Raw genomic sequence first — 15,418 nt, 5'->3', positions numbered from 1 at the left:
GGAAGGCCTTTCAATTATCTTCCTGGCAGACTTGAGCTATTCCCAAAACATATGAGCAGATCATCTTTAAACAAAAATGGAAACAGTTCCCTAAGAAACAGTTTAGCATGACTGAAGATTCAAATTTATACCTTGACAGAAATTTAGTGGAAAAGACAGACTAAACTGCTGTACAGACTTTAAAGGTAGCAAAAGCTGCAGTACACTCTTTCATCTGTCAACCTATGATATATTGTTAGAGGTGCTGCCAAGTCCTCGGACTCTTACTTCATATCCAGGGAAATAGTATGGGATTTCAGGTCACATCTTTCCATAATATGGAAAAATGTTAGTTTTCAGCATCAGTAGTAACATGGTGCCTCAGCTACTCGTGCTGGCATCTGCTTCCCACTGAGACCAGCACTCATACAGTCTCATATGTCAACAGTGAATAAAAAAATAGTGATTTTCATACAGGAGTTGAAATACACGCGCTGCCTGAAGCCTTATTCCAGGACGAGAACTCTATACTGAAGTGCTGTATGAACATCATAAACTTTTATTGCCACATACTGGCTTCCTATCAAACTCGTGTTGAAGAAGTGACTTTGGCATGTCAGCTCACACCCTTTGGAGCAGCTCTGCGCTTCGGCTCAGCTGGCAACAGCTTTGTGCCCAAGCACTCTCATGCCGTATCACAAGGGAACTTCCCACTACTGATAAAGGACGTTTGTGCAATGTATTTATGAAAAGGGACGGGAATGGACCAAGAGCTGTATATGAGAAAATATGTGGGGGTAACATAATTAGGACAACACCTCAAAAATATTTAGAGAAGTTGATTGACATGTCTTAATGCATGGCAAGACAAGAGGGGGATTTAGGGTTTTGTCAAAGGAGATCTTTGGAGCACTGGAACAGCAAAACCAGGTGATGGTCTGCTACAAGGGATTGCCATAGCCTGCAAAGGCAGCTCAGTGCCCGAGACCAGGCTGCAGGAACAGACAACTGCACACGGAGCAGCCACAGAGGCGGGAGTCCAGCCCGCATGCGAGGACTCCCAGTAGGTCCAGTTCTGAAAGACCTACACATTACACAGGAAACTATGAAAGAACATGATATAGGAAACCTGTATCATATTTTTTTCCCCTCTCAAGTTCTTAATTTCACATGAAAACAGGGTTATCTTGTGTGTGGGTGAATCTGCTTTTATTTATTCTCCACTAAAAGTCAAAGCTTTCCAAGCACCATCACACAGTTTGTTGCCATGGAAATGACCATTATGCCACAAACAGGCGCCAATCTTCACAGGAAAAGACAGCAGGAGTGAATGAGTCCTAAAATGAGTTAAAGCACTTGTTTTCATGTATTTCTTATTATTAATAAGAGATCAAATATTGCATACACAGCTCAAGTTCAAAACTATTTACAACCCGAGTTTCCCTGACACACAGCTACCATCCAGTTTCAGCCAATCTCCAGTAACAAAAGCAAGGAAAAACCAATGTTTATTAAAAACACTTGATCTAATTAAAATTCTAAATTCTTAACAAAAATGAAAGGCCACAAGCATCTGCCACTTCCCCTAAGCAGAAATAAGAGCTGCATATTCACTTCTAAAAATATTTTATACAAGAATACTGGAAAGCAGGCACATTTCACGGCATGTAGTGCCAGCTGCTCCACAGCAAGGAAGGGCTAAAAAAACAAATGCAAAAACTGTGCAAGCTCTTTTCTCAGCTGACTCCTCTCTCGCAGGCACACTTCCACAAAGGCAGCCAAGGCTACTTTTGGCCATGACCTACTTTCTTGCAGCAGCAAGAAACCCCTCTGCCCTGCGCGGTCTCATCTGTCAGCTGACAGCACTCGTTCCTGCGGGATCCCAAAGGGCAGCATCCTTTATTGATACCCAAAGCAGAAGTTATTACGCTGCGTAGGTTAGTGGGGCACTGTGGCAGCTTGTGGATGAAGCATGCCGATTGTTTCGAATTAAATCATTCTCTGTCATTGCTGTGTGTCTCACGAAGATACGACCTACAATCCCCATGCATCAATTAGTTACACTCTCTGAATCTCTTTGGTCTGTGGCTGCACGTTCTTCTTGTTAATGAGGTTCTGACCCTCTTGGATATGCACCAGCCTGAAAAGCAATCAAAATGGGCTCATTTGATTCCCTCCCCACATGAGTAGAGTTGGTGTCACGGGGCAAAAGTTCTATTTTAAATACAGACTCTCCCACTCTATCAACAGCAATTGAGTTAGTGTTAAAATGTTCAACACTTGGGGATCGGACACCCTTCTGAATGGCCTCTGGCAGAAACACACAATAATCCAGTGAAGCTATGATGGGGAAAAATTAACGTGTCACATCTGAATTGGTTGACCACACAAGGACAAAATTACCCAGTGCTGGCGTGGCCATCTGGTAGGTTCTCATCCCACCAAAACAAGAAACACAGAGTTACCTCAAATAGAAGAGAGAGCCAAACCAAATACTAATATTAAAACACAGTGTTGCCTACCAAGTACTCAATTTAGCTTAATAGCAGCAAATGAATTTTGTATTAAATTCTTCGGTTCCTTTAAAGATGAGACCTGTTACTCTTTGCATACAACTTCACATTTTAAGAAGCCATCATATAATTTGCCCTGGTATAAAACCTTCAAGAAATATGGGGATATGAATTGAATGAATAGTGCTGAAATAACTCCATGTATAATGTTACTTATTTCAGATTTTGTAAATGGATTTAATGATGATAAAAGGCACTGGAAACCCTCAACAAGTCTACATATTATAGGAATATGTTTGGAAACAGCAGCACTGTTTTAACAAGATAAGCCATCTTCATGTAGTTTAATATTTCATGAAAAATTTGGGGTCAGCAGCCAAGAGGCCAGAATAGTCTCATGATTCAAGCTATTGTTTCTATGTTCAGTTCAACGGCAAAAATGGTAGATATTTATCACATGGACAACTGTCTACCAAATGCTAAAAAGATACCCTCAATTCACATTCTTGGATGAAGCTGCTGCTTAACTGCAGCTTTCATCTACTACCGAACTGGTATGGAAATGGACACAAAAGATCCTTCATTAGCCACTTCCAGACCACTGTATTTCCGTATTTAAATTTTAATTAAACTGACACCATATGGGCACCAAAGCCTTATCCAGAGAATCATAAAGATATGCTTGAAAACACACATGGCTCACAGATATTAGCAATAATGTTGCTCTATCAAAGAGCACATTAACAGAAATTACTATGAGAAAAAGAGGTGTAGTTTCATGTGCAAGATTAAAGCTGCAGTCTTAATGCAGTCAGAAGTCTCTCAATCCAGAGACCCACAGCCAAATACAACATGGTTCATGGAAAATAAAGCTTTGCAGAAGCATCAAAAAGCTAGTCTCCAATTTTAGTGAAAAATAGGCAAGTAAGGATCTGTGGGAAACCTCATGCTGCATCTCATTTAAGGCTAGAGCGTTTCACAGCTGCTAGTTTTTCAAGTGTCACAATCACAAAACCCCATCCAATGTGCACACATCCACCAAAACATGGAAAAGGAAAAAAAGGGACCATCTGTTCAGTCTGTAAAATCTAGATGTAAATACTTTTTTGCTGTAAGGGAAATAATGCATTAGGAATAATGCTAGACACATTTACCTGGCTGTGTCCAGAGCTGGCTTACTGGGTAAGACACTGCCCATCACCACCACAATCCCCATCAGCAAGGTATGAAGGAGGCACAGCAGCTTGGCCAGTGACTCATGACACTGGAGGGTTTTAAATGTCTCCTTTTGATAAAGCACTTGAACAGTAAGTCTAGGCAAATCTCACCTTCTTCACCCTCACTGTTTCCCAAAGATACAGGGCATTGAAAAATAAATCTCCCAGATAAAGGCTAACTCTTAGTGGTGCTGGGTGCACTACTGTAAAACAGATACAACTTCAGAAGAGAAACAACCAACTATCCATGTGTTCATCAGTAACAAAGTAGAGTGTGAAAGTTTCGGAAAACCCCACAAAAAAGGAGTCATCTTCCAGGTCATCAGTCCCACCGAGACCTTCATCCCCCTGACTCCCCTGTGTTTTATGACCATTTCTAGTTATGACACACGACTTTCTGCTCATTCCTCTGGGCAGAAATCATGTCCTCACATGTTTCTATCCAGGGGCCTTAAAAATTTATGGTCACTAGTCAAATATTAACTCATTTAAACTGTTAACTAAAAGCTAATAATTTCTGAAGCAAATGAGGTAAGATGACATGGTTCAGTTACTGCATATTGAAGAGTTTATCTCATTCAAAGTGGATTGTAGGCATTTGAGCAGCAGCCTGTGTCTGCTGCCCCCAGACAAAAATGCACCTGGAGAGAGATGCCTAATGATGATGGCTGTAACCACCCATGCCTGAAAGACTGCCATAGGCCACAGAGACACGGGCAGCAACATTCAGCTGGAAACAAAACAAAAAAAAAAGAGAAAAGGAAGAACCAATCCTCGTCCTGGATAACTCTTGTTTATAAATAAGTACCCGCTTCTGAAACGACCCAAGCTATCAAGAGAAAATGCAACAAATTATCATATTCTGAAAGCACCCTTCACGTCTCAACACATACATTGAAACTGCTTTGTGTCTTACGCTATCATGTGCAATTTATCAAAGTATTTCAGGAAGAGATTAGAAAATATTCCCACCACTGTACCAGGCATTCACCCAGCATTTACTGTGTATGATAAAGATTAACTCTGGTCAAAGAAGATAAATTAAAATTAAACAGATGCAGAGAAGGACAACTGTGACCATTTAGGGTATAGAGAACTTAAAGGCAAGAAAAACATCTGACAGGAAAATACAAGTCTCAACAAGAAAATGTCAAGAAAGCATTAAATTCCTCTGTACCAAATACACAGCTGTAAACACTAACAGAGAGAAGCACAGTTTTGGCACAAATACAAACGAGACTAAGCTGGTCAAACCCAAAATTTACAGAAGATATCAGATGAAAAGCCATCAGAAGAACCTCTCGGCAGTCATAGCAGGAAGAAAGCAAACACCAGTTCAAGACAGAGCATGCAGTTTGCAAAGCAGACTGCAAGAGACCCGAAGACCTCTGAGAGTCTTCCAGTTTTCTGTTCCTGATCATTTCACCCTTCCTTCTGCAACACATGAAAACCAACTAAGCTGGATTTGTCTGAATCATTTTTCAACAACAAAGCTTCCCTTGGTTTTATTTCTGTAAGCTTTGTTCTCTGCTCTGTAATAAGCTATTACTCATCCAGAACAAAACTGTATTCCCACCCCCCACTGAAACTTTTCTTACAAATAAACAAGAAAAAACCTCCCCTCCTTCACTTCAAATGTACAGGAAAAAATATGGCAAGTTTAACAAGAGGGAAAAAGGAGAGCAATTGACATTTAAACCTATACAATATCTGAAGACTGGACTAACTTGCATCAGATAAATTAAGAAATATACTTCGAATTTCAAAGCTGAGGATGTGCCAACTTCTTCTGACATGTCTGTGAAAGGGGTTCTCTAGAGAAGAATTAAAATTCTCATTTATACATCAGTTATGCTACAGCCAAATGATACCTGAAGTTACTGATCCACCTAAATGATCACTCATTTCCAAAGCCCCAAGGAGAAAATCTAGCAGACTACTTGAATTTCAGGTGCTGTGCTCTGATGTTGAAGAAAAACCAATGAAAACGGGGTACGTCTCACTCCTGAATTTTGCTACATAATGAAAAATATCTCAACTGGTCAAACTATTTTGCTCTTAATTAGATAGTCCTAGCAGTCCAGGTACAGAAAAATGATGTTGAGATAGCCTGCCTATGAAGGGCTGCACAGCATTCTCCTCTCAAGATTTTGTATCTAGACAAAGAATGAAAATGCTCAGAGTAAGCATACTCTCTTTGGAAACTGTGAGCTTTCCAAAGAGTGAAGAAAGCTTTTCAAGAGAAAAAGATAAAAAGTCACAAGGAAAATCTGACTCCTGCTGCACTGTGCCATCTTTAGAAGACCATCAAAATCCTAAGGTAGTATTACCACCATGTTGCAGAAAGGTCTAGACAAGCACTCTGAAAATGCATCCCATTGAACATTATCTACAGCTATTACATTTTCCTGACAAAGTATTCCAACAGCAGGTACTGCTATGCTGGCATGAAAGAGGTCACCTTCAAATCACAGATCCTTGTCTGATGATATCCATTATTTGCTGCTCATTATCTAGAAACACACCTGGAATAACACAATTAAAGCAGCAATCTGCAGTAAATTACCACACAGACCATATGAACCGAGTTAAAAGCCATAGTCACTGTTGATTTAGCCAATATGGGTCACATGAAACTTGACCTTGTTCTCTCCTCCGTTCAGGCTGGAGACCCATTCCACTCAACTCAGATGAGTTTTGTCTGTGATCTTGACACCTCTGACTCAACAATGTGTGAAGCTCATGCAACCCACTTACAGGAATCCATTCCTGAAACACACGGGCCCTGCACTGACTATTTGGTAGAGGTGGGGAGCAATTTGTAGTGAAGTATAAAGCCTTGGCTGGAACACAACCTGTACTTTAACACCTGATCCTACAGTACTTGATATTTCCTACGCCCCTGACGTGCTGCAGTTTTTTTATTCAGAATATTTCAAAAGAAGAAGAAAATACCTAAGCGCTCTTCCTCATCATGTTCACTTTTCAGGTGAAGAAACAATTATCAGTCCTTTCTATTTCTGTATTTGTGCTTTCAAAATACATACACAGTAAAAACACTTTTATGTTTAAGGAAGTTTCACCTTTGCTCTAATTTCTGCATCCTTTTCAGGCAGGATTTCCCTTATTTAGACAGCCAAAGACTTTTTCAGTGCATGAAAAAAAAAAGTGTTGTAAGTTGTTTGTTCATTTTTAAAGTGGGTTTAATATATTGGACGGTAAAAAAATAATCTCCATATCCTCTCCATTAACCTGGTCAGCAAGCTTCTCTCACAGCAAGACTAGCAACTGATTTCTGTGAGACTGACTGAAATCTAGTTGGTTGAATTGAAAAGAAACCATGCTTTCACAAGAAAATGAAGTAACAGTAGCCACCAGCATTTGGGAGAGGAATTAGCTAATAAACGTATTTAAGGAATGTATTTGAGAATGACTTTCCAGAATTTTGAAATAATAGCCTTGGTTGCTATTTTTTCTTTCGAGGGTAAGAATTTATTGGTTTTGAAAGTGCCTGTAATTACTCAGGCAAGCATCATCCTACCAATCTTATTTCAAACAAATGATTAAAAAGAAGGGCACTGCTGACATTCCTACATAAGCAGTGCTGGAGGGAGGTGTCCGCTACAGGCTCTGGCATTGCTGCAGGGCACTGCAGGTTCAAGATGTGCGTCTCTGGGTGCTTTCAAAGTGTGGATCAGACAGGCTTACTGCATGAGGCAGGCACCTGTACTGCCGCAATTATTTGATCATATTAGTCATAATCTCACCCCAAGTCATTTTTATTTGGTAAACACAGGATTAAGAGTGTGGGAGAACAATAGCAAATATTTATCTTGCACACAGAATAAAACTTTGGGCAGAGCTCTCTCTCAAGAAGGCAGATGCCCTACTAGGAAAAGTCAGAGATTTTCAGCCTTAGGACTCCAAAGTTATTCCTCATTTTCCATGTCAGTGGCTCTGCCTTCTACTACTTCTTTACATGTCCCAGACCCCTTTTTACGGTTATCTTCAGAAGCAACCCAAGCAAAAGGCTCTCCCCAACCCTAAAAAAAAAATCCTCAGAATTTATAAAAATGTTCCTATTTAACCTAGTAAGAAGTTAAGACGTTGTGACACTTAAGAAAAAGCTCTCTCTGGCTTGTAGGTCTGGATCCTAATATTGCAAGAGACAGGGCACAACATAAACTGTGCTCTGCCTCATTCCGACCAGAAATGTGACTCCTAGTCTCATACATCCCCCACACAGCATCTTCAGGTGTCTTAACCTGACTCTTAGGCATATGTTAAGCCCAAGTTACATTAACTCAACTGAATCCTGTTTGCCCTTTGAGACATACATATGCAACCACCACACAGCTGCACGTGGCCCTTAACATGAGGATTGCCTCTCTGGGTTATGCAGGATCAGCAGACACACAGATTTTAGTTTGCTCTGAGCAGCACAGGAAGAATTCACATAGGTGAACCCTCTACATGAGTATAAAAGTAGATGCACCTAAAACAGTCACAAAACTTTGGACCAAGGCCTTAGAAGCAAACACCAGAGATGAACTGATTTTCAACTGTCTGAAAGAACTGAATTCCCACAGAAAAGGGGGAAACAAAAGACAAAGACCGTAGCTACTTCTGAGACAGGGGCAGAGAGATATTTGCTCAGGGTTATAGAGCCTTGAAAGGGGATGAAGTACAACCACAATAATCTGGCCTGCCACGGTTAGAACGTCACTGAACCAGAGTGGAAAAATAGGTATTTACATCAGACACATTACAATGCAAAGGAGAAAAATAGCTCAGCCCACATATAACATATCCATGCAACAAAGAACAATTTCCTTGAAATTCCGGTCAAAAGGCACGCTGATCTATCATCTGTTCATATTTGAGATTCCAACAAACCAGACACGTTCTGACCAGTCTCACTTCTTGGAAACAGGTACTCAGCCCAGCTGGCTGACTTGTGTGGGCATGCTGGTCAGGGCTGTCATATTGTCGCTACATGAAACATTCTGGCAAGCTTGCAACTATCTGCAAGCTCAAGAAGCCAAAGTGCTGTTCTCAGTAAAAAGGAATGAGCTAACTATGACCTTCCTCTTTATTTTATGCAATTTTAGTGTAAACATAAGCTAGGGCAGTGTCCTGACAAAGCTGACAGAAAAAGTAAGTGAGCTGACAGGCTGCAGTTCAGCTGCAAGAGATGCACTGTTTCTTCCAAAATTGTTGGTGTAGTAACAGAAGTATTTTCTACCCAATGCATTCTTAAAAAGGGGGGGAAAAAAAAATAATCTAAATTTACTTTCTGGAATAGCTCATGTGAAACTCTAGACAAAGGTCAATGGTGATTCTCCTAAATGGATATTGGTATCCATACTGTACCTCAGGAGAATGCTTGGAAAAACGGGAAAAAATAAACCATAAACCATGAGGAAGTATAGGGAAGGAAAGCTAAGACATTTTAAATATTTTAAACATATCAAAGAATAACTACGATCTTGGCATTGCAAAATTTCTTTAAAAAGGAATGCTGGTCTGATAGTTTAGGATTCAGAAGAATCAGAGAAGTCGCTCGTATATCAGTTCACAAACATCCAATTAATAAAAGACTAGCACAGTCGTACCCCCTGGGAGCACTGTGAAGATAAATATATTAATGATTGCAAGGCTCTCCAATTCTCCACTGAGGGGTCCACTTCAGAAATAAGACAGCTAGACAGAATTAGTGAGTATCAAGAGTGCACCATTAACAATGTTGTTTCCAAGTAGCCTATTGACTTCTCTAAAACGTTTGGCCTGTAGCAAACCATAATATCAGAAGTACAAGCCACAAAGGATTTCATTAACATTTTTAACTTCAAGACAAAAAAAATGGAAAAATTCTCCAGAGCCTCATCACCAATGACAAATTATCAATGTGTGCAAAGGAACCTCGTAAGTCACCATACAAAACATGGCTTCACAGCTAATGTGGCTCAATTCCTTTTAAACAGGCCTGGAGTCTTGAGTTTCTGTAAGTCACCAACTCATTACAGCAAACATTTTCTGGTTTTCACAATGAGCAAGCTGTACAAAGTAATAGAAGGTACACACACCATGACAGATTAAACAGGGGGCAGCATGGTCTAGAGATGCACAAGCTCAACTCACTGACTTCCTCCACCACCTACCCTGCCAGCAACCCCATCCCCTTCCTGCCCAACGTTACCCTCCCCTTCCAAAAATCACAGCTGGCCATCTGGGAAACAAAGGCTAAATTACAACACATCCTTCAACCCCACTCTTCAACTTCTAGCTCCACAGGGCTGGATTCTGCAGGGCTGTGTGCTGTTCTGGAGAGCAAGCATCTCCTTTTTCTTCCAAGAGGTCTTGGAACACCTTCATCCTGTGGAGGACAGAGCTGTACAGAAAGGACTCCCCAAACAGAGTGATACAGAGGAAAAGGGGACACATGTTGAAAAGAGCTGGAGGTGCACTGCAGATCAACTACAGGCACACAAGTCTGGGTAAGCTAACAGATCTCAAAGGCTGACTTCATTTGAGCATTTCTGGTTCACCAAGTATATTCTGAACAATCTCACTTTCCCTATATTACACAAGACCACTAGACACATTACGCTTCTTGCTTAGCATTTACCCAAAGTAATTTTAAACCACATCATGGTTCACAGTCTGAAATGAGAACAGGTGTCATGGAGCTGCTCCGAGTAAAAAAAATTGATCTGGCAACACCCCAAAACTCCCAACCAATGCCCAGAGCAGCAAGGCGGTGAGAGGCTGGCGAAAACAAATGAAATAGCTGTAATTCCATTCCTTCTCAACAATACATTGGCCTTTTCATGTGTGAAAAAAGACCTTCAATCATCTTTCCATCGCACAAACACACCTGCAGTTTGCTATAACTGAAGATACTGAGTCTCTGACAGCCTGTTCACGTTTAGGGTTTGGAATGCTGAATCTGTATTTAGCTTCTCGTATCTGTCTGCTGGGAAAGTCTTTAATCAAACACAAGATGTTTCAAAGGTAATCTCATACCACAAAGCCATCTGCAAACCAACCAACAATCCTGTGCAATGGCTGCCACCTAACGCTCAGGAAAGTAACTGCACGTACTGAAGCAAAAGACAAGTTTCAGTAGCTCAAGCAACAATTTCTGTTTAAAATTTTTCTCTATGCCCTCACAAACAGTGTACTCTCTTTTAACACACCAGAAAAAAAAAAAAATTCCAACAAGGAAATATTTCCAGTACCCCGTGTTTATCCAGTGCTTCACAACGTCACACTACTACAGAAAGTAAATGATCATTTATGCAGAGAAAGGAGGGAGAAAAACCACTAGGGAACCGATCACAGTGTGAAATCCCAGTCTTACAGTGAACTAACTATCACGACAAAGGCAGGTCAGAAGCTTTCTGAAATATGTTGTCAAGATAACTCAAAGATTTTGCAGTTTTAGATTACCAATCATAATATCTATTAATCTCTTTAATCTGCATAAAGCCAAATATCCTTTTGGTCAGGAAACACAACTGCAAGTTTAATCACAGATGGAGAGGTGAGCTTGCCAGCCCCTTGCCCCGTACAGACTAGAATTCTGCTTATACAAGGCAGCAGTAGAGAATCTTTTCTGCCAATGACCAGTCCAGGGCATCTCTAGCAGTAACAAGTGGTAATCTATTCAGATTTTAATTATGCCACACCTGTAAAACAGGAAAGATACTCTGGGAGTTTTATATAAATGAACTGCACATTTCCTCTGTCATACTATTTACAATCCAGCGGAAAAAAAAAAAAAAAAATAAATATAATGCTCTCCTCTTTCTTCCACACACAGAGTCCAAGGCCAATTATTTTCTACTACAAAGATCATTAGCAGGATGACAGTGAGGGGATATCAGGTCTCAAATCCAGAAGTCCTTTTTTTTTCTGGCTAAAAAGAGATCCCTAGTAAATCTCCACACTGATTTCAGCAAAGCTGTTCTCACAAATGTCATACTTCAAAATAGCACTCTCATTCAACCTCTTTTTCTTTCATTAAGGCATTTTTGTTTCTCCCACACATTAAATAGGAAACTGAACATAAGGAAAGCAAAGACATCATGTGAATATACCCATTGTTACTTACTTCTCCTGTGATTGGATTGGTTCCGTATTTCTTTATCCAAGGAACAATGCTCCTGAAAAAAAAAAGGGATAAAGTAATAAGTGACAAGCACCATCAGAAACCTCTACTAATGGGCATGATTATTTTTGCCAACTTGCTAAGACCAAATGATGATTACACAGCTGTAACCAGTTCAGCAACACAAAAATAAAGCTAAGAACAGACAGTAACTTACACTATGTCAAAGACTGTCCCATCTGGTGTGCAAACTGGGTATTCAAACGGCTGCAGAGACAAACTAGAAAAAAGTACATGTTCTTCTTAGCAAAATCAGCTGGAAATCATGATGACATAAGCAAATAACATTTTCTGATTCACTTGCACATTAAAGCAAGGCTTAAACGATTGAAAATACTGACTGGCTGCCAATATCCACTACCTGATTCTACATAAACTAGGCTAATAACAGAATCCTTGAAAGGAACTGGTGCAGTTCAGTAACATGTAGCTGACAGCCACAGGATGCTGTAATACTCCCCAGCCCGCTTCCATTGCCATGTTGGGCCCCGCCAGCACAAAAGACAGTTAAAGCAGAAACACGCACTGTCTTTGCACTGAAATGGGCTAGGGAGTAACTGGCAATCACATTCAGCATCCCCTGTTAGGGATGCTTCCATAATCCAGCCAGCTTTTAGCCAAGCAGCAGTAGTTCGTAGATGTGGATGGTAACCTTCAATTTACATGTGGATTTCTAACCCACCTCTACTAACGCCCATCCTTCACTCCACACTTCAAGCAGTAAACCCTAAACACAAAAAGTAGCATAAATATTCCTTCAATCTACCTAATCACTGCCTCAGAAAGATTAGTGATTGACCAAGCATATTCTGAGCAGGGAAAAGTAGATTCAAACCCTGATTACACAGATCTGAAAGACTGGAACGTACATGATATTGCTCTGAATTATTTTATCACTTGTGTATTCCTTTAGCCATCAGCTCCAATCTCTGCAGACACTAATCATGGAAAGTACAGATATTGTTTCAGTTCTTACTGAATGTTTTCCTGCTGCCTTACTATTGCAGCAGGCACAAGTCAATGAAAGTAACTACCTCAGAAGAACGTGGCTTCAGTAATAGTTCAACATCAACATCCTGATAAAAAGATGCATCATTTAATAATAATAGTGTAGACTTGCTGTCTTACCTGCAGTGATCAAATGATAAACGTCTAAAATTAGTTCGTGGAAGGTCTGTTTATGGAAAAAAACACAACATAATTTTAATAAGTATATTGTAAATACCTAGGTACCAAAGGTAACCATAGGTAACCATGGGTAACAAAGAAACATTTGAAAGTTAAATTCTGCTATATACATGGTGGCAATTTACTGATGACAAGGGCTAAACCTTGCAAAACTGTAACTAAAATCTGATTTCTCCCACAGAGAAGAGACTCCTCAAGTAAAGTTACACAATCGGAAAAAAATCAAAGCAGAGCTGACAGGCTGACAGCACCGAGTTTTAATTTGGTGATTAACACTGTAACTACCTTCGAGCTCTGCCCTACCCGCGGGCACAGGGCTCGTGGAGGGCAGGGACAGCTCATCTGGGCGTTACGCCCCGAATTTCTGCCGTTTCCTCGCAAACCGGCTGCGGGAGCCGCGGCCGCAGAGCGCAGCGGTTCGGGGCCGGTCCGGAAGGATGCTCAGCTCGAGGGGGTCGCTTCAGCAGCCGCCCCACCGAAGGGAAAGGGGGGGGACGGGGGTGGGACGGGGGGCGGGCGGACGACCCTTCACCCCTTTACCTGCTTTCTTGCCCCCGTAGAACTGCGTGTACTCCGCGCACGTGATGTACCTGCCGAGACAGCGGGGTCACTCGCGGGCAGCCACAGCGCACGCACCCACCCCCGCCCCGCGTGTCCCCGCGGCCCCCCCGCCCCGCCGGGCCCGCTCCCCGCTCACATCTTGTCCTTCTGGTGCTGCCTCTTCCCCATGGCGGCGGCTCAGCGCGGCGGCCCCCCTCAGGGACGCGGCTCCCCTGCCCCACCGAGCCGCCTGCACCCGGACGGCGGCGGCCGCGGCGCCCTTCCGGGGCGGGTGCGGCGGCGAAAGGCCGCGCCGCGGAAACACGGGCGGCGGGCGGCGTTCCGGGGCCGGGCCGGCCCGAGCGCGGCGGGAAGCGCGGGAAGGGCTGCGCGGCCTTTCGGCTGGCTGAGGAGGAGGCTGTGCCCCGGGGCTTGGCGCCCTGCTAAATCTAATTTTATTTCAGCTTTTGCTGCGGCTCCGGTCGGGTCGTCCCTCACCGGCGTCAGGGGTCGCCGGGGAAGCCCTGAGGGGCTTCTGGTGGGTGTTTTCTGCCCAGGTTGCCTAGCGAGAACGTCAGCTCCCCTCAGTGACATCCCCCATTCCTCCGTCCGAACCGTTAACTGATAAACGCTCCTCGGTTCAAACGCTGCCCGTGCTCCCGCACTGAAAGCGTTCCTTGCTGGTTTGGCTGCAGGCTTCCTTTTGATGATGCAATACAGCCTTAAACAGAGTTTTCATAGCCCTTGTCTGAAAAAAGGTGGTGACTGTAAGCAGAAAATGCTAAAATATGCAATTTAAGAAAAATGTTCGTCTTCATTTAAATGTATTTTGTTGCGTGGAATTTAAACTTGTAATATTCCTGGTCTGCCAGGCAGTGACAGAACCTCCCAAGAAAAAGCGGATAGAAAAACTTACATAGTGTTAATATGGAGACAGGTCTTCATAAAAAGTATTTCAGCATCTCTTTGAAGACTTAATGACAAAGAACTTACTTTCCCTTAGCTAGTTACCTCTAAATCCTATTAAACAGCATTCATTACAATGGTGGTATGACAGCACAAGGCTGAACAGAGAATGGCCCAAATCCAAACATCTTGCCTTTAGCAGGAGGAAACAGCCACTTGTCTCAGCACTTTATCAAACACCTCCAAAACTATCCATGCTTGTTTGTTCTTTCTTCATTAAACCATCAACCTTGCAGCTGCCTACACGGAATGGTTAAGAGTCAAAATCCATGGAAGCTGACAGCCAGACTCCCACTGACTGTACCAGCCTTTGACCAGACCCACCTTTTCCCCAGGACATGGCATCTGTCTCCTCTTTTAATCATTTCTGTGGGTTGCTTGCCTGCGTACACGAGTGCAACCTGACGGGAGTTGTAGAGGTCCCTGCTCATTGCAGGGGTTTGGACTAGATGACCTTTAAAGGTCCCTTCCAACCCAAACTTTCTGTGATTCTATGATTCTATTCTCTGAGGAATGTAACGCCTGTTCCCATGAGTGTAGACTAATTGGCAGTAGCATATGAATCATTCATAGCACTACCATGACAGGTTGTCACAGTACTATTAAACTTTTTGGACTAGAGGTCAGGGAAGTTGGGTGGCTCTCCTTATCACCTTCATTTTCCCCATCAGGTACAGCCGTGCTGCTGCTACATTTCCCGCTGCTTGTTGAAAACTCACTGATGCCATACTGAAGAATAGCTGCTAAGTCACATTTTTATTGCTCTTCAAGACACTTCAGCCAGTGTGCAGATGAGACTGTTGTACAAAGAAGTAATCTGGTGTCCGTCGGGTCTGGTGATT

At 42.2% G+C, this 15,418-nt stretch overlaps 1 protein-coding gene across 1 annotated transcript in view; it reads right to left on the bottom strand.

Moving 5' to 3' along the window:
• PPIL2 (peptidylprolyl isomerase like 2) overlaps positions 1-13,905 on the bottom strand; it is a 71,371-nt gene extending 57,466 nt beyond the window's left edge. Inside the window, exons 1-5 of the mRNA XM_074843996.1 lie at positions 13,768-13,905; positions 13,611-13,660; positions 13,011-13,056; positions 12,040-12,102; positions 11,826-11,877 (exon numbers count right to left, since the gene is read on the bottom strand). Coding sequence (XP_074700097.1) covers positions 11,826-11,877; positions 12,040-12,102; positions 13,011-13,056; positions 13,611-13,660; positions 13,768-13,799 — 243 coding nt within the window. The 5' untranslated portion in view covers positions 13,800-13,905. The remainder of the gene's footprint in view (positions 1-11,825; positions 11,878-12,039; positions 12,103-13,010; positions 13,057-13,610; positions 13,661-13,767) is intronic.
• Between the last annotated feature and the right edge of the window lie 1,513 nt (positions 13,906-15,418).

The sequence above is a fragment of the Strix aluco genome, chromosome 18 (genome assembly GCF_031877795.1).
Source record: "Strix aluco isolate bStrAlu1 chromosome 18, bStrAlu1.hap1, whole genome shotgun sequence".
Classification (NCBI taxonomy): Eukaryota; Metazoa; Chordata; class Aves; order Strigiformes; family Strigidae; genus Strix; species Strix aluco.
This window is presented reverse-complemented; position numbering and strand designations above follow the sequence as displayed.